General features: G+C 39.5%; 1 protein-coding gene across 4 annotated transcripts in view; it reads right to left on the bottom strand.

Annotated features, from left to right (window-relative positions):
* The window catches only part of LOC133313910 (elongation factor G-2, mitochondrial), a 63221-nt gene that overhangs the window by 19042 nt on the left and 24375 nt on the right, over positions 1–19804 (bottom strand). For 3 of the 4 annotated variants that reach the window (XM_061515322.1, XM_061515324.1, XM_061515325.1), the window contains exons 5-9: positions 8896–8967; positions 7800–7895; positions 6961–7049; positions 6749–6815; positions 6368–6406 (exon numbers count right to left, since the gene is read on the bottom strand). In XM_061515322.1, the coding sequence (XP_061371306.1) occupies positions 6368–6406; positions 6749–6815; positions 6961–7049; positions 7800–7895; positions 8896–8967 (363 nt within the window). The remainder of the gene's footprint in view (positions 1–6367; positions 6407–6748; positions 6816–6960; positions 7050–7799; positions 7896–8895; positions 8968–19804) is intronic. The other variant, XM_061515323.1, reaches the window with a different exon arrangement.

Raw genomic sequence — 19804 nt, 5'->3', positions numbered from 1 at the left:
GGTTCCTAATTTTGAGTCAGTTGGGCCCAGGCCCATTCGATGAGCTGAATTTTGTTTGATGGTTCTAGCCAAGTGGGCTCCACTCGCTGGCCCAATTCCTTCTTCACACCAAGCCTGGTTCCTTTTCTCAATATTCACTGATAGCTTCATCATCTCTGTCAAACCTAACGTTGGATACATTAGCAGCTCTTCACGAATGCTGGTTTTAACTCCGTTCAGCAAAGCACCTTTGAGTATCAGAATTTGATCATGGAAAGAAAATGAGATAAACTAGAGTGAGCTAGATCTGAGAAATTACCTTTCTTATTAGCACAAAGTTCAGAAAATGAATCGTTACAAGAGAAAGAATAGAGAGCACTATATATAGACTAGAGCTAACCCAATTGCTGAGTCAACAATTCTAACAAACTAATATATGTCCTATAACAAACTAACAGCTGGCACAGCTTGTACGGGAGAAAGAAATCAGCTAAGTCTGGTACAAACAAGATAAGCTACAACCAGAGAATTAATATCTCATTAATATCTAATATTGAGCAACTCATCATCCTTAAATCTCAACGCTCCTATTACCTTCTCAAACTCCATCCTGAACTCAGTCATGGTTCCAGTTTGCTTCAAGGTATACAGGGCACGATAAGGGTTGTCAAGGATATCAGGCTGAAAACGACTACGGAGCTCTCTACGAAATTGTGCCCAATTCGTGTTTGTTACATTTAGATCCCACCACTGGTACCAATGTAATGCTTCCCCTTCAAGAACCACCATAACGGCTATAATCTTCTCTGCCTCTTCTACACCGTTCATGACAAAATACCTCTTGACCTTGCTTAACCAACCGTAAGCATCCTCACCTGAAAATGTGGGAATTTCGAGCCGTCGATGGTTATGATTCAAAGGGGTCCTCCTCCGTTCGAACCTGTCACCGTCCCCATTCCCTTCGTATTCGTGATTGCTATGCCTTGACCTTCTACTTACTGATCGGCTACGATCGTCCCTCTCGCGCATCGTCTGGGTCATCGTGTCCAAACGACGCAACACTTCAGCCAAACTCAGCTCAGTAGCTTCCATTCGACGTGCTACTGTTTCTTGCCTTTCTTCATTCCTGCGTTGTCCTTCCTCCAAGAACGCTACCATCCATAGAGCTCCTAGATCGGAGCTCTGATACCACTTGATACAGACCACTCACTAATAAAATCAATTCGCACAGGAAATTCTGGAAAAGAGACACAAATTGATATATTGATGGATCTGTATCTGTATTACACTTTGGAAATTAAACACTCTCTGAGACAATTTACAGTATTCCACTCTCAATATCTCTAACAGCAAAATTACATTCAATGGAAAAGATAAAAAAGGAAACATAAAGAAATGATAATGAGGAGTAATTCGAGAGACTCCACACTCTCCCAAGATTCGAGTCCCGAAAATGCTACTCGACACCCACTACAGCACCATGCTTCCCTTCTTAACGGATTGTTGCCAGCTCTACATTCTGTTGGGGGGTAGAATGGACATTTGTTACTGAGTCAGCAGAGGCAGCAACAGCAGAGGCCACAGTAGAGGCCCAAACTCCTCTATTTTTATCTCTTTTGTATACTTTAGTGGGTTGGGCTGTATCAGATTACATTAATGATTTTCATACTTCTCTAACACGTCCCCTCACACAAGAACTCGCTGGGCTTGAAGGGTGGACAATGCATTGGCTCACCTACCTATGCTAAGAAACTCCAAAAGACTTAATTAATTATTAACTGAATGAGGGGAGGTGAGGATCAAACCCGTGACACCAAGGCTCTCTGATACTATGTAAAAAACCAATTCAACCCAACAGTTTAAGCTGTTAGGTGATGCTACATTAATAGCTTTTATACTTCTCTAACACTCTTCATCAATATAAATCATAGGTTATAACCTACCCAACAATAACACTTACTCCCGCCAAAAAAAAAAAAAAATACGTTTCCATAGGCATTCAATTTGTTAGAATATTAGATATGATATGATTAGATTTGATTAGATATGATTGGATTCTGTCTTATCCGTAAATAGTCTGACTGTATTCTGACTGTATTAGGATTAGGTTTGGGCCTTACACTTAAGCCCATTAGGGTCTCTATATATTGTAACTCCCTGACACAGATCAATACACAACGTATTCTTTTACATTTAACTTGGTATCAGAGCTCTTTCGTTCTAGGAACCCTCGCTTCCGCTTAGAAACCTTGTTTTTTGCTTTAAAAACCTAAGCCCACTGCTTAGGAGTCCTCTTTCTTGCCGTGCGTCCTTCCGGCAAGCCTTCTAGGGCTGTAAACAGCCTCTGAGTGATTTTTCCAAACGCGTCAGCACCTCCGACGGCCACCGGAACCACCGCCCGCCGTCAGAATCACTGTTCAGGCAACCGGAGACTTTTTCCGGCGACTTTTCCGACCAAACTTCACGCGATCAGGACCCTCTCTTCCCGGCGACCAGGTCTGTGGTGGTCCGGTCAGCACCGCATATCCCACGCGCCGTCACGCGCCACCTGTCTTCACTGCGCGTGGGCTTCACGCGCCACCTTCTGCCGGCTCGTGAGCACTATTCCGGCGGCTTTTTCCGGCCGGCCTTGGACAGAGAAGCTCGCCTTCTCCTCCCCTTTCTGGATCTGTGATTGTTTCTCTGTGGGTCTGACCTTAGACGCGTGGTTCTTCTTGATTGGATATCGTTTGCCTTCGTTTACGGCTTTTATATTTTATCTTTAAATGGCAGCAACATCTCCTGATCTCTCGGAGGTTAACTCTCCTTCTATTGTTGCAAATATAGCTCAGTCAGACAAAGCATCATTTGGTTCAGGTTCGAACTGTGCTGCACTCCAAACCCCTCTCAGGAAGGCTTCTCCTCAGTCTCAGCCTTATACTGGTAATCCCGTTGCTTGTGTTTCTCATTCTACATCACTTGGCACTTGGATATTTGACTCCGGTGCTACCGATCATCTCTGTGGTAATAAGGAACTCTTTACATCTCTTACTTATTCTGATCATTTACCGTCTTTGACCCTTGCGGATGGAACCAAAGCCCCAGTTCGTGGGATTGGACAAGCTCGTCCGACCTCTACCTTGGCCCTGACATCTGTCTATTACATTCCTGGCATCCCTTATAACTTAATTTCTATTAGTAAGTTGATCCAATCCCTCACTTGCACCATTACTTTCTCTAACCATTCTGTTTCTGTGCAGGATCCGGGTACGGGGAAAATGATTGGAGTGGGTCGTGAGTCACGGGGGCTTTATTATCTGGATGTGCCTCGTCCTTCAGTAGCATGCTCTCTCACAGAATCTCCACAACTTATCCACAGTCGCCTTGGTCATCCAAGTCTTTCAAAGTTGCAGAAAATGGTTCCTCTTTTGTCCGGTCTTCAGTCTTTAGATTGTGTGTCATGTCAACAAGGGAAGCATACACGCTCCTCTTTTGCCAGTCGAGTCAATAAACGAGCTGATGCCCCTTTCTCTCTTGTTCATTCAGATATCTGGGGTCCAAGTCGTACCTTGTCTGTCTTAGGTTTTCGGTATTTCGTTACCTTTATTGATGATTTTTCCCGTTGCACTTGGACCTATTTAATGAAAAATCATTCTGAGTTATTTTCCATTTATAAAAAGTTTTCTACTGAGATCCATACTCAATTTGGTGTTTCTATTCGTATTCTACGTAGTGATAATGCTAAGGAATATGTTTCTATTGATTTTTCTAATTTCTTGGCCACACAAGGTACTTTACATCAAACTACTTGTCCTCACACTCCACAACAAAATGGGGTGGCTGAACGTAAAAACAGACATCTCATTGAAACTGCTCGTACCCTTCTTATTCATATGCAGGTTCCTCTTCACTTCTGGGCAGATGCTGTACTCATCTCTTGTTTTCTCATCAATCGCATGCCTTCATCTGTGCTCCACAATGACATTCCTCATAATCTATTGCTTCCAGATGTTCCTCTTTATCCTCTAACTCCACATGTCTTTGGTTGTACTTGTTTTGTTCATGATCTCAATCCTGGTAAGGATAAGTTAACATCCAAAGCCTTTCAATGTATCTTTCTTGGTTATTCTCGTCTTCAAAAGGGTTATCGTTGTTATTCTCCCGACCTTAAGCGTTACTTAGTTTCCGCTGATGTCACTTTTCTTGATCACCAACCCTTTAATTCTATCACATCTCAGATGTCACATGTTGATCATGTACTTCCTGTCCCTTTTCTTGACTTGTCTTTGCCAGCTGCAGGTGCTTCTATTCCAGATGAGCAACCTATTGCTTCTATACCTGAGGACCGTCCACTTCTCACCTATCAGCGTCGCAAAACTGTGCCTCCTGTCGACTCGACTCTTGCTGACTCATCGCCCACTGCTATTGCTTCTTCCCCTCCGGATCCTTCATCAGAGACTCTTCCCATTTCTCAAAGAAAAGGTACACGTACTACTCGTAACCCTTATCCTCTTTATACCTTTTTGAGTTATGACCGTCTTTCTTCACCTCATTTCACCTTTGTTTCTAGTCTTTCTTCTATTTCTATTCCTAAGACCACAGGTGAAGCACTTTCCCATCCAGGGTGGCGCCAAGCAATGCTTGATGAGATGACTGCACTTCATTCCAATGGCACTTGGGACCTTGTTTCTGCTCCTCCAGAGAAGTCTATAGTTGGTTGTCGCTGGGTTTTTACTGTGAAAGTTGGACCTGATGGCCATATTGATCGTCTCAAGGCACGTTTAGTTGCCAAGGGTTTTACTCAAATCTTTGGCCTTGATTATAGCGATACATTTTCTCCGGTCGCTAAGATGGCGTCAGTCCGCCTCTTTCTTGCCCTTGCTGCTGTTCGTCACTGGCCACTCCTTCAACTTGACATCAAAAATGCCTTTCTTCATGGTGATTTACAAGAAGAAGTTTAGATGGAGCAACCACCTGGTTTTGTTGCTCAGGGGGAGTCTGGAAAGGTGTGTCGTCTTCGGAAATCCATATATGGTCTCAAGCAGTCTCCTCGAGCATGGTTCAGTCGCTTCAGTTCTGCTGTTCAGGCGTTTGGCTTAATCCGCAGTAAAGTTGACCATTCTGTGTTTTATAGGATTACATCTCCTGATAAGTGTATCTATTTGTTAGTCTATGTTGACGACATCATTCTCACCGGAAGTGATCAAGACGGAATTCGTCAGTTAAAACAGCATTTGTTTAGTACATTTCAAACAAAGGACCTTGGGAAGCTGCGTTACTTCTTGGGAATTGAGTTGGCGCAATCAAGACAGGGCATTTCTATCTGTCAAAGGAAATATGCCTTGGATATCCTAGAAGAAACTGGTATGATGGGGAGTAAACCAGTTGATACACCTATGGATCCTAATGTCAAGTTATTACCCGGACAGGGGGAGCCGTTATCTGATCCTGGACGTTATCGGAGGCTAATTGGGAAGCTCAATTATCTTACTGTGACTAGGCCAGATATTTCTTTCACTGTCAGTACGGCCAGTCAATTCCTTGATTCCCCTTGTGATTCACATTGGGATGCTGCTGTGAGGATCCTCCGATACATCAAAGGAGCACCAGGAAAAGGTTTGTTGTATTCGGATCAGGGAAATACAGAAATTTGTGGTTACTCAGATGCCGATTGGGCAGGATCACCCTCGGACAGACGCTCTACTTCTGGTTATTGTGTCTTCTTCGGAGGAAACTTAATCTCATGGAAAAGTAAGAAACAACCTGTTGTTTCCCGATCTAGTGCAGAAGTTGAGTATCGTGCAATGGCAAATACTACCTGTGAGTTGATCTGGTTAAAGCAGTTGATTCAGGAGCTTCATCTTTGTGAACAGAAACAACCCATGACACTCATCTGTGATAATCAAGCTGCGCTACATATATCCTCTAATCCTGTTTTTCATGAGAGGACCAAACATATAGAGATTGAATGTCACTTCATTCGGGAAAAGATTCAGTCAGGAGAAATCAAGACAGCTTTTGTCAACTCGTCTAATCAACTAGCAGATGTTTTCACTAAAGCTCTTAGAGGTCCTCGGGTTGAATACATTTGTAACAAGCTTGGTGCTCATAATATATACGCACCAGCTTGAGGGGGAGTGTTAGAATATTAGATATGATATGATTAGATTTGATTAGATATGATTGGATTCTGTCTTATCCGTAAATAGTCTGACTGTATTCTGACTGTATTAGGATTAGGTTTGGATTAGGTTTGGGCCTTACACTTAAGCCCATTAGGGTCTCTATATATTGTAACTCCCTGACACAGATCAATACACAACGTATTCTTTTACATTTAACTCAATTCAATAGGAAGCTCAATTCAATAGGAAGATCCACTAATCATAATGAAAGTCTAAAAACTAACCTCCATCTCATTCGAATGCATCCGAACCAAGCGAGGAACCTGTATTCACAAAAGAAAGGCTTCAGCCACAAATTCATTTATTGTCTCAAACATGCCATAGATCTGACTCTGACTAGTGAATAATACTACATTCAATCTTTTATTGCCTCATATTGAGCAATAAAAAACTAAAACCAATACCACTCTTTGTTGTACTGTTTATTTTTAATGGATCACCTCATAGAGATGCATATATTGTTTCCTCTCTTCAGAAAACAAAAAAGTTCAAGAGAAAGAGGAGAGATCCAAATGAATGAATGGAGTTATTAGTATCTTGTATAAATACCCAGATGAAGAAGTCTAATGTAATCAAAATAGCACAGTTAAGAGCCTTAAACTTACCTTGATCTTCTTTCCGGTGTTTACATTAATAATAAAATCACCCTTCCGAATGACACCCTCGTAGATTCTTCACCCAAAAAATATATAAGTATCCATTAGCTTATGTGTCATGTATTGAAAGCTTAACACATTCAAAACAGAAGATCAATATATATAAAAGACAAATTAGACAGTTTAAAATGGAAATAACCGACTTCTAAGGTGAGAGGTACCTTAGATATGTTAACTGACCAAATCGCCCTTCCTCCAACTTGAAAGCCAATGCCACAAGTGGCCCATCAGGACTTCCACGCAACTCAACCTAGACAAGCATAGACTATTAGAGTAACCCAATAATATATTTTTGTTTGGATTAAAGAATAGTATAGCAACCATGGCTATCTTAAACATGCATATCACAATTCATTATGAATATAATCTCTCCAGATCATGAGATTGCATGAATCAATCTCAGATAATTGCCGTAATCAGTTAAATTCATTACAGCAATTCCTGTTTCTGGAAAATTCAGTCAAATCGCATCAAACCAAGGTGGGGTTCTGCACAACCTGAATGCAAAATTTACTTTTTACCGTATCTTTGATTTCTCAACTCTATCTTGAAATCATACACATTTACATTTTTTAATTAAACAATAAGTTTATTAGCAAGAAGAGAGGGACCTAAACTTTTGTAATTTAATGTTTCTTTTAATAAGTAGTGATTTATATTTTCAAATTTTAAAGAAATTTGACTATTACCATGATTTTAGTCTTGACTATGCTAATTTCAATTTTAGAGTATCATTTTCTTTTCTGGTTAGTGACTTACAATGTTACTATACATGCATTATTAAGTCTGATATTGATATTTTTCACTTTAAGAACGATGAGAGTTATGTTTTATGATGTAGAACACACATTCAAAGCAAATTTTATCATTTTAAAAGTGAATCTTATGATTCATTTATTTTAAAATTTGGCCTTCAAATCCAAAACAAAATTTGCAATTTATGATAATCATGATATACTATTAAAGCAAAACAAGGATAAACTTTCTACGGATCAGGTACCTTCTCTTCATTCTTAGTTTGGTCAAGGGCGTAATTACAAACTTCAATTGGACATGGTAAATAATTAATTACACCATCCAGAAGTGGCTGCACACCCTGTACCAGTTACAGAAGATGAAAATTTATGAGACAGAAGATAATGACATAAACAAAAGTGATGAGTATGCATGAAAAACTAGAATGTTCAAGTTTGGATCATTTGGATAAATTACATTGTGTTTAGGCATGCCTGTGTGTATAAGAATACATACTAGAGAATATTTTGGGGGGTTGAGACTTGGGACTGGAGAGCAAGGAAAGCATGCTAGAGATGAATTGATTATGAAAATCACAACTAGTATCAAGAGGCATTTTAAGAAAGCATAAAGAATATTATGTCTCATATCAAGAGGACAATACAAACAATATCACACTCAAGCTAGAAGAGATAGGGCCGACCCAGTTCAAATATCACATATCAAGCTAGAAGAGATAAATACTAAAAAGGAAAAATTAATAAATTCAAACAAACAACAATCCATTAGAAATTTTCTGTAACAGCCTTAATACAGCAAAAGTTGCCAGCTTTAGATAGATCGAAGAGGGGGGAAAAAGCAGAAACAGACATATTAAATATTTCCACTACATAACCACAGTAAAGGAATGTAGAAGCTTATATAATAGCTAACTTCAAAAACAGCGGTATTCTAAGTAGATTTTATCAGAATGATATATTTCTTTCTTTTATTATTTATTGTTTGAGGTTCTAAAGTAAATTGTATTTAAATTAGGGCTTGCCCAACATGTGAACAGACCCAGAAAGCCTGAACTGTGGCATGACATATAAGTGATCATTGATGCGTATTCGTAGTCATTATGATAGTTGTGTGTATCTCAGGAAGGTTGCAGACAACAATGCTACAAATGAATTTAATTTCAAAAATAAAATCTTTGGAAGACCCAAACTAAATTACATCATAATCGGAACATTTAGTTAAAACTAAAAACAAAAAGAATACTATGCATTAACCAGATAATGGGGAGGAATAAAGAAGGTAGTACTAATGACTATGCAGCACAAAATACATATACGAACTGAAGGATGTTCAATGCTTACCTTATTTTTGAAAGCACTACCCATGAATACTGGTATAAATTTCTGTGCTATGGTAGCCCTACGAACTGCTTCCTACTCAAAAAGTAAGTAAATAAATAAATAGATAAAACAGTAATAAAACTATTTAAAATATAAAATGTGGAGGGAGGTATAATAACCCAAACCAGTATAATGAGTAATTAGGAATTTTACCATGAGTAGATGAGATGAATTAGATACAGAATCTAATTTTACAATTTAAGAAACTTTTCAGATAAAAGTGCATTTACAGAATATTTTTGGGTAAAAAAGCAAATAGGCAAAAGTTACCCGAAACTTGAAAATAGTGTATAGAGAAACTATTTTTATGATGAATATGAGATTAAAACACATGTCTAGAAATGGTAAGTGAATTGGCTAGAATTAGATTAAAAGAAAGGTCAAACGAGTAATAGACCACACCATAAGTGTTGACTTAGTCAACCCAAGTTTAAGTGATATTAAGCAAGTCATTAAGCACAAAAACATAGTGAAGAAAAGCAAGTCACCAAGACACTTTCATCTCCCTCAACCGAGAACACCAATGTTGGAAGAGTGAAGAAAAGCTTGAAACCTAGTTTGAGTTCTAGTGGATGAAACCAAAAAGTTCCAACATGAAAAGTGCTTAGAATCTCACCTAAAGCAAAACCCACCAAACATATCCTTGTAAGAAGCTTTAGAGAGAAAGATATTATCTCTCCAAAGTTTGAAGAATTCTTGGGATTTTGAGATTTGAAGGGTGTTTGAGCTGAGTAAAGCTTGGGGTTTTCTTGATGTCAATTTAGGAACAGTGTTAACGGGTGCCGTCCAAGTCTGATTTGGTGAAATTTGGGATCTGAAAAAAAAGAATTCAATGAAACACTCAATGGGCAGATTCATGAAATCTGGTTTAAATCACATTCAGCTTGGCCCACATTTTCAAGAGATTTGACTTCATAATAATTGGCATATTTCGGAAGATTTTCGAATTTGATTGGTTGCCAAGTTCTCCATCACAATCTTTCTTAAATTATTACATTTATTTAAATATAATTGCTTCCTTAATTTTAGGAGTTTTAATGCTGATTAAAATGTAACCAGTGATCATTATTTTTATCTTTAGAAACTTTCCTTATTTTTAGGAAAAAGATATCATTAGCTTTATCTTTGCCTGTAATAGGATTTGAATCTTGTTAGGATATTTACTTATTTTAGTAAATTTATTTCTGATTTAGTTTGCATTAGGATTTTATTTTTGAATTTGGATTGTAAAAAGCCTATTTAAAGGCGAACTCAATGAGAATGAGAACAAGCATTTTATTCATAATTTTGAGAGTTTTTCTCATAGGTTTCATAAAGAATTATCGAACTTATTAGAATTCTTCCGTCGCATTCACCCTTCAACTTATCAAACGGATTTCCACCATAGTTTGTGGCGTCTTCGACGAACCGCGATCTTTCCACCTTAAACATGAACATAGAAACGGTCCTCGAATCCTTATTCGTTAACTAATCTCGTTGTTCTCGGGGACGTTCGCATCATTTGGTATCAAAGAGTAATAGAAAGTAAAGGATAGAAAAACTTGAGAATAAAACTAAGGCTCTTGATACCAAATGATGTGAACCTCGCCGAGAAGGCGAGAACGACGAGATCTGTTAACGAATAAGTATCTTCGCCGAAGACCGTTTCTATGTTCAGGTTTAAGGTTGAAAGCCCGCAATTCGTCGAAGAAGCCACAAACGGTGGATGAAATTCGTTTGATAAGTCGAAGGGTGAACGCCACAGAAAAATTTTGATAAGATCGATAATTCTTTAAGAAATCAAAGAGAAAAGCTCTCAAAATTATGAATAAAATGCTTGTCCCCAATCTCATTGATAATTCGCCTTTAAATAGGTTTTTCACAATCCAAATTCAAAAATTAAATCCTAATACAAACTAAATCAGAAATAAATCTACTAAAAAATAAGAAAATATCCTAACAAGATTCAAATCCTATTAAAAGCAAAGATAAAGATAACGATATTTGTCTCCTAAAAACAAGTAAAGTTTCTAAAGATAAAAATAAGGATTGCTAATTACAAACTAATCAGCTTTAAAATTCCTAAAAATAAGGAAATATTAGAAATCTGAGAGTTGCATGGAGAAGAGAGAAGAAGATCTGAGAGAAAGAGAGAGAGAGAAGAGAGCAATCTGAAAAGAACCCATTTGTATTATTGAAGAATGAAAAGTGACGATACATTTCAGATACAAGATGATATATATACAAAATACAAACTGATGACTCAGCATTGAAGCTTACAGCTGTCACACACTTAGCTTACAGCTGTCACTCTAACTAACTCAGAAATACACTAACACATTTATATAAGCTAGAGTCTAATACAATGAAACCTATAGCAGGAAGCTATGCTAATACTCCCCCACAAACTCATCAGGGCTGGAGCTGCAAGGCAGAATCCAGGACTGTGAGTTTGGCACGAAAAAGAGCAAAGGGATCTGGAGAGAGTGGCTTAGTAAAAATGTCAGCTATCTGGTCTGAAGCAGGGACATGAGCAACAGAGATCTGTTTGAGTAAAACCTTCTCACGTACAAAATCAAGATCCAACTCAAGATGCTTGGTGCGAGCATGAAGAATGGGATTATGAGCAAGTGCTACAGCACTCAAGTTGTCACAGTAAACCTGAGGAACAGAAATAGGCAGATTCAATTCTTGGAATAATGATTGCAGCCACAGAATTTCAGAGAAAACTAAAGCCATGCTGCGATATTCAGCTTCAGCCGTGGATCTTGCTACAAGAGGCTGCTTCTTAGACCACCAAGAGATGAGATTTGGACCTAGGAATACACAAGCACCAGAGGTAGACCTCCTATCATCAGGATCACTACCCCAATCAGCATCACAAAAGGCTGCCAAGTGAAATAGAGCATCCGAGTGAGGTGTTTGAGCTGCAGTCAAAGAGAGACCAAAGCATATAGTACCTTGGAGATATCTGAGAATTCTTTTGACTATTTTCCAATGATCCACAAGAGGTTGGCTCATGAACTGGCACACTTTATTAACTGAGAAACTGATTTCAGGTCTTGTAATGGTAGCATATTGGAGAGCTCCAACCACTGATCGATATAAGCCAGGATCCTCAAAGTAATTGGAGCCAAACTTGGATAATTTGCAGCTAGAGGGCATGGGGCTGGAGATAGCCTTAGCTTCAAACATATTAGTTTTGTGAAGAAGCTCTCTAATGTATTTTGTTTGAGTAAGGAAGAGAGATCCAGGGGACTGTCTTCTGACTTCAATTCCCAAAAAGTAGTCCAGGGCACCCAAATCCTTGAGAGAAAATGGAATGAAGCCGAGAAATTAGGGACTGTATGAAGTTGTCATCATTCCCAGTGATGATTATATCATCAACATAAACAAGCATATAAATGCGTTGAGGACCGGAATAATAAATGAAGAGAGAAGAATCACATCTACTGCCTTGAAAACCAAATGAGAGCAAAGTATCCTGGAGTTTGTCAAACCAAGCCCTTGGGGCTTGTTTGAGACCATAGAGGGATTTATGTAGTCTGCAGACTAAGGACTTGTCATCACTTTCAAACCCAGGAGGTTGTTGCATGTACACCTCTTCTTGTAGAGTTCCATTTAAGAAAGCATTGTTGATGTCTAGCTGTCTTAGTGTCCAGCCATAGGTAAGAGCAATTGTAAGCATAGTCCCAACAGTTACAGGCTTGATGACAGGGGGAAAAGTTTCTGTATAATCCAAACCAGGTCTTTGATGAAACCCTTTAGCAACCAACCTTGCTTTATATTTGTTAAGGCTGCCATCTAAATTTTCCTTTACTTTAAAAACCCATTTGCATCCAACAGCTTCTCTGCCAACAGGTAAAGGAACAAGAGACCAAGTTTTGTTAGATTGTAAAGCATCATATTCAATTTCCATAGCCTTTAACCAATGAGGACTATTGAGAGCCTGTTTGACTGTAGTTGGTTCAAGATGAGTGAGAAGAGCCAAATTTCTAGCCATAGTTTTGGACCTGGTAATAATAGAACGAGGAGGAGAAGAGGTGTGAAGGGAACCTGATGGTACATACTCAGAAGATGAGGATGTGGAAGATAAAGATGAAGTGTGAACTGGAGAGGATGGAGAAGGAATTGGACTGACATCAACAGGCTGTCTAACAGGGGATTGATCTCCAATAATAGGAGAAAGGGGTGTATGCTGACTTGAGGGAGGAGGATCATTGGTGTGCAGTGACTGTATGGGTAATGGGGAAGAGGGCTGAGGCAGAAATGGGGCATTTGGTGGAGAGGATAAATGTGGGGAAAGAATAGTAAGGGGAACAGAGGTAGAGGTGGGTTGTAAAGTGGGAGAGGATGTATTGTTTTTCCAAGAGGTAAAAGGAAATCTATGTTCATTGAAGAGTACATCCTTGGATATGTAAATTCTGCCATCAGGACTAAGACACAAGTAACCTTTATGGTTGGAAGAATAACCAAGAAACACACATTCCTTTGATCGATATTCCAGTTTATAATTATTATAAGGTCGAAGCAAAGGAAAACATGTACACCCAAAAACTTTTAGGGAGGTATAATCTGGATTTTTATTGAACAGTTTAGTGTATGGAACAGTAAAATCAATAGAAGAAGAGGGAAATATGTTTATGAGATATGTGGCTGTGGTAAATGCATAGTCCTAATAGATCATGGGAAGGGAAGAGTGTGCAAGTAATGCAAGACCTGTTTCAACAATATGCCTATGCTTTCTTTCAACAACACCATTTTGGTGATGAGTATGAGGACAAGTGACTCTATGATGGATCCCGTGAAGTGTTAGATATTGGGTAAAAGTTTTGAATTCCCCACCCCAATCGGATTGAAATGACTTAAGGGAAGTTTGAAATTGGTTTTTAATCATTGCATGGAACTGTTTAAAAATGGAAATAGCATCAGATTTTTGTTTAAGTGGATAAATCCAAGTATACCGTGTGCAGGCATCAACAAATGATATATAGTAGTTATTCCCAAGAGTAGATTTGAAGGGTGATGGTCCCCATAAGTCACTGAACACCAATTCAAAAGGAAATTTATAGTGAGAGGTAGAAGGTGATGAAGGTAGTCTATGAGCCTTTGCAACACAACAAGAAGAGCATAATTCTCCAGCTACTTTATTACTTAAAGGAATATTGCAAGTTTTCAATACATTTTTGAGAGAATCAAAGTGTGGATGTCCTAAACGACAGTGCCACAATGTCCTATTTTCAGTGTTGACACAACTATTTTTACAATCAACACTACTGTAAACTGGAGCACGATCAGACTGAAAATTACAAGAATCAGTAACTGTAGACAGGCACTTAATTGGAGGACAACTATTACTGGTCACTGGATCAGTTTGTGAAGTAAAATGAATGTCAGAGAAACGATAGAGACCATCAGCTCCTACAGTTCCTTGAAGTAAGACTTTATGTGAAACCTGAGATTTGACATAACAGACATTAGGATGAAATTCAAAGAAGACTGAGTTGTCTCTAGCAAATTTACTCACACTGATCAAATTATTAGTAATAGATCAAATTATTAGTAATAGAAGGAACCAACAATAAATTGTTTAGATGTAAACAAGTGGTAGCATCAAGAGGAGAAAGAAAAGAAGAGGATCCTATGGCTGTAATAGGCAAACCTTGACCGTTTCCTATCAAAACTTGGTCTGAACCATTTAGCTGTTGGCTGTGAGAGATGTTTTGTGCTCCTCCAGTTACATGGCTAGATGCACCAGAGTCTGGCAACCACTCCATCAGTGGTATGGTATTTGGAGTAGGTAACAGTCCTTGTTGTGCAGTAACAAAGGCATGTTGCTGATTTGAAAAGACATGTTGCTGATTTGAAGGCCTGACATACTGAAATGATCGTGTGTTTTGAGGTTGCTGCTGTTGAAAGAACTGAGAATATGGCACATGTTGTGGAGGTGGCAAGCTACGCACAAAGTTTTCATCAAACCGGTGCCAACAGGTAGTGACATCATGGCCAAACTTGAAACATAACTGGCAGTGAACATTAGCTCTGTTTCCACGTCCTCTTCCTCGATTGTAGCGTGTAAAAGAGCGTCCATGACCTCTGTTTTGATTAGTATAAGCATTGGAGGAAGGAAAAACAGGCTGTGAAAATTGCTCTGTTCGACTCTGTTTTCTGGTTTCAGAAACAGAGTCGTCTTCTTCGTTAGTAACTTCCTGGAGCGAACTTGGAGAACGTTGGGTGAGGTTCACAGCTACTCCTTCAGTTAGGAGATTATCATTTTGCTTGACTAGAAGTTGTTCATGAGCCATTAGCTCCACTGTCAGATCTGCAACAGAGCAATCACGCTCACGTCCGTGTATCATCATAACAAACGGAGTATATTCTGATGGTAAGCCTTCAAGAATAGTTTCAGTGTGCTCCTCAACTGATATAGGCTTTCCTATCGATTTCAGCGAATCACAAAGAGTTTTGATGCGTGCTAAGTATTCCTTGATGGACTTTGAGCCTTTCTTCATCGTTTTCAACTCAGATCTGAGTTGACGAGCACGAGATTTCATAACTCCATGAAACAGCTTATGAATATTATTCCAATCCTCAAAAGAATGCTTAACAGGTAAGATATCATTGACAATAGATTCAGAAATTGTTGACAGAAGCCATGTAAGTAACATCTGATCTTGATTAAGCCATGTAATATATTCTGAGCTCAATTGATCACTCTCTCGATCTTCGTCTGAATCAAATTTAAGAGGAATTTTTGGATTAACAAGAAAATGATGCAACTGATGTGATGTGATTACCGATTCGATAATTTGATTCCAAAAAAGATAGTTATCTTCTGTCAGTTTGGCAGAGATCTGAAGGTTAAACAGAGAAGTTGTCTTGATCTTCATTGATGAGGAAGTAGATCTGGAAGATCGTTGATTCTGAGATTTAGATTTGGAATGTGGTTGATTCGAGTCAGATGCGTTTGAATCAGAGTCGGAAGCGGAAGACATATTGGAGTTCTAACTGGATCAGGCCCTCAGAAAGAGAGCTCTGATACCATATTAGAAATCTGAGAGATGCGTGGAGAAGAGAGAAGAAGATCTGAGAGAGAGAGAGAGAGAGAGAAGAGAGCAATCTGAAAAGAACCCATTTGTATTATTGAAGAATGAAAAGTGACGATACATTTCAGATACAAGATGATATATATACAAACTACAAACTGATGACTCAGCATTGAAGCTTACAGCTGTCACACACTTAGCTTACAGCTGTCACTCTAACTAACTCAGAAATACACTAACACATTTATATAACCTAGAGTCTAATACAATGAAACCTATAGCAGGAAGCTACGCTAATAGGAAACAATTATAATTAAATAAACATAATAATTAAAGAAAAAGTGTGATGGGGAACTTGGCAACGAATCAAATTCAAAACACATCCCAAATTTAATTTTCTGAAATGTCATATTTTGAAGCCAAATCTCTTGAAAACGTGGGTCAAACTGAATGTGAAATAAATATGATTTAAACTAGATTTCATGAATCAGCCCATTGAGTGCTTCCTTGAATATTTTTTCTTCAGATCCCAAAATTTCACCAAATCGGGTTTGGATGATGTTAGAATATTAGATATGATATGATTCGATATGATTGGATTCAGTCTTATTCGTAAATATTCTGACTGTATTAGGATTGCATTAGGTTTGGGCCTTTCACTTAAGCCCATCAGGGTCTCTATATATTGTAACTCTCTGACACAGATTAATACACAACATATTATTTTACATTCAATTTGGTATCAAAGCTATTTCGTTCTGGGAACCCTCGCTTCCGCTTAGAAATCTTGTTCTTCGCTTTAAAACCTAAGCCCACTGCTTAGGAGTCATCTTTTCTTTGTCGTGCGTCCTTCCGGCAAGCCATCAAGGACTGTAAGTCCTCTCCAGGCATCTTCTGCACGTGTCCACATCCCCAAACAGTCACCGGAGCCACCATCAGCCACCGTCAGCCACTGTTCAGGCCGCCGGAGCACTTTTCTGGCGAGATTTTAGCCCGGAACGAACGCGAACAACATCCTCTCCTCTCGGCGACCTGCTCTGTGGAAGTCCGGCCACCATCAGAGTTGTCACGCGCTCTCACGCGCCTCCTGTCTTCTCTGCGCATGGGCTTCACGCGCCACCTTCTGCCAGCGCGTGAGCACTATTCCGGCAGCTTTTTCCGGCCGGTCTTGGACAGAGAAGCTCGTCTTCTCCTCCTTCTGGGGCTGTGGTTGGTTCTTTGTGGGTCTGACTTTTTTGTGCGCACCTCTTCTTGATTGGTGATCAGGTTCGTTTCTCTTTATTCGGTTTATATCTTTGTGATTTAATACTATGGCAGCAAACTCTCCAATTCATTCGAAGGTCAATTCTCCATCTCCCCCTGTGAGAAATTCTCCCAATATCATCTCTACCAATATTGGGTCCATTACCTCTTCAAAATTGAAGGGATCTGTTAATTACAAGAACTGGGCCACCTCTGTTCGAGTTTGGTTCTTTGGACAAGGATATGGGAACCATCTCACGACTAAGTCTACTGATGTCCCTAAGGAGGACAAGTCTGATTGGGAAAAGATTGACAACCAGCTTCTGAGTATCCTCTGGCAATCCATTGATCCGATCGTCTTGGATATCTTTTATTCATTTCAAACTTGCACTGAAGTGTGGGAGGAAGCAAAAAACCTCTACACTAATGATGTTCAGCAACTCTATTTCATCATCTCTCAGTTTATGGAATTGAGCAAATCATCCGACATTCAGATGGAGACATATATTGGCAAGAGTCGCTCTTTGATGCAGGCATATTTGGATATGCTGCCTTACCCTACTGATGCTACTGCATATCGGAAACAGGTGGAACGTCTCTTTATGGTTACCACACTTTCTGGCCTTCCCAACCGTGATACTATCTTGACTAGTGGGGAGCCTGATCTATCCATGACGTATCAGCGTCTTCTGAATTTGAATAAGAAATCTGCTCCTGCATCGTCTTCTGTTGTTGACTCTACTGCTCTAGTTTCCCGTACTGATTTCCGCGGGAATATTGGAGGTGGACGTGGTCGTGGTAGAGGCCCTGAAAGCCGTGGCCCAGGACGACGTGGCCCAGGAGGTCCAGTCGGACGTGGTCAGCGACCTCGTCATTACTGTCAGCAACTTGGTCATTATGAGGAACGCTGCTACACAAAGTATCCTCACATGCGACCTTCTTTTGCTGCTAATATAGCTCAATCGGATACTTCTTCAAATGGTACTGTCTCTCTCTCCTCTGAAGAATATGTAGCATTCCAGGCCCTTCTCAGGAAGTCCTCTCCTCAATCTCAGGCCTCTGCTTCAGAAACTGGTAATCCTGTTGCTTGTGTTTCTCATTCTGCATCACTTGGTCCTTGGATATTTGACTCAGGTGCTACTGATCACCTCTGTGGTAATAAGGAACTCTTTTCTTCCCTTACATATTCTGATAATTTACCCTATTTTACTCTTGCTGATGGAACTAAGCCCCCGTTCATGGGATTGGACAAATCTGTCCAACCTCCTCATTGACCTTGACATCTGTCTATTACATTCCTCACATCCCTTATAATTTAATATCTGTTAGTAAATTGATTAATTCTCTTAATTGTATTGTCACATTCTCAAACCATTCTGTTTCTGTGCAGGACCCGGGTACGGGGAAGATGATTGGAGTGGGCCGTGAGTCACGGGGTCTGTTCTACCTTGATGTGCCGAGTCCTTCAGTTGTTTGTTCTTTCACAGAATCTCCACAACTCATCCACAGTCGTCTCGGGCATCCTAGTCTTGTGAAATTGCAGAAGATGGTTCCTCTTTTATGCGGTCTTCAAACTTTAGATTGTCAGTCATGTCAGCAAGGAAAGCACATACGCTCCTCCTTTGCTAATCGAGTCAATAAGCGAGTTGATGCTCCTTTTTCAATTATTCATTCAGATGTTTAGGGTCCTAGTCGTAGTGTGTCTATTTTAGGTTTTCGGTATTTTGTTACCTTTATTGATGATTTCTCCCGTTGTACTTGGATTTATTTAATGAAAAACCGTTCTGAGTTGTTTTCTATTTATCAAAAGTTTTCTGCTGAAATTCATACTCAATTTGGTGCTTCTATTCGTATTTTACGTAGTGATAATGCTAAGGAATATGTTTCTGTTGACTTTTCTCATTTCTTAGCCTCACAAGGTACTTTACACCAAACCACTTGTCCTCACACTCCACAACAAAATGGAGTAGCTGATCGTAAGAATAGACATCTCATTGAGATTGCCAGGACTCTTCTTATTCACATGAATGTTCCTCTTCACTTCTGGGTTGATGCAGTCCTTGCTTCTTGCTTTCTCATCAACCGCATGCCTTCATCTGTGCTTAATAATGATATTCCTCATAACTTATTGTTTCCAGATGTTCCTCTCTTTCCTCTATCCCCACATGTTTTTGGTTGTACCTGTTTTGTTCATGATCTCACTCCTGGTAAGGATAAGTTAACATCCAAAGCCTTTAAATGCATTTTTCTTGGTTATTCTCGTCTTCAAAAGGGTTATCGCTGTTACTCTCCTGATCTCAAGTGTCACTTAGTTTCCGCTGATGTCACCTTTCTTGATCAACAACCCTTTAATTCTATCGCATCTCCGTTGTCAAAGGTTGATCATGTTCTTCCTGTTCTTTTTCTTGACTTGTCTTTGCCAGATGCAGGTGCTTCTACTCCAGATAAGCAATCACCTATTGCTCCAGTACCTGAGGACCGTCCACTTCTCACTTATCAGCGTCGTAAGACAGTACCTCCAGTCAACTCGACCCCTGCTGACTCATTGCCCCCTACAGTTGATTCTTCCCCTCCGGATCCTTCACCAGAGGCTCTTCCCATTA

The sequence above is a fragment of the Gastrolobium bilobum genome, unplaced genomic scaffold (genome assembly GCF_033153095.1).
Source record: "Gastrolobium bilobum isolate Gb01-03AN ecotype WA unplaced genomic scaffold, APGP_CSIRO_Gbil_v1 utg3533, whole genome shotgun sequence".
NCBI lineage: Eukaryota > Viridiplantae > Streptophyta > Magnoliopsida > Fabales > Fabaceae > Gastrolobium > Gastrolobium bilobum.
Note: the sequence above shows the minus strand (reverse complement) of the source record. Positions and strands in the feature narration are given on the sequence as shown.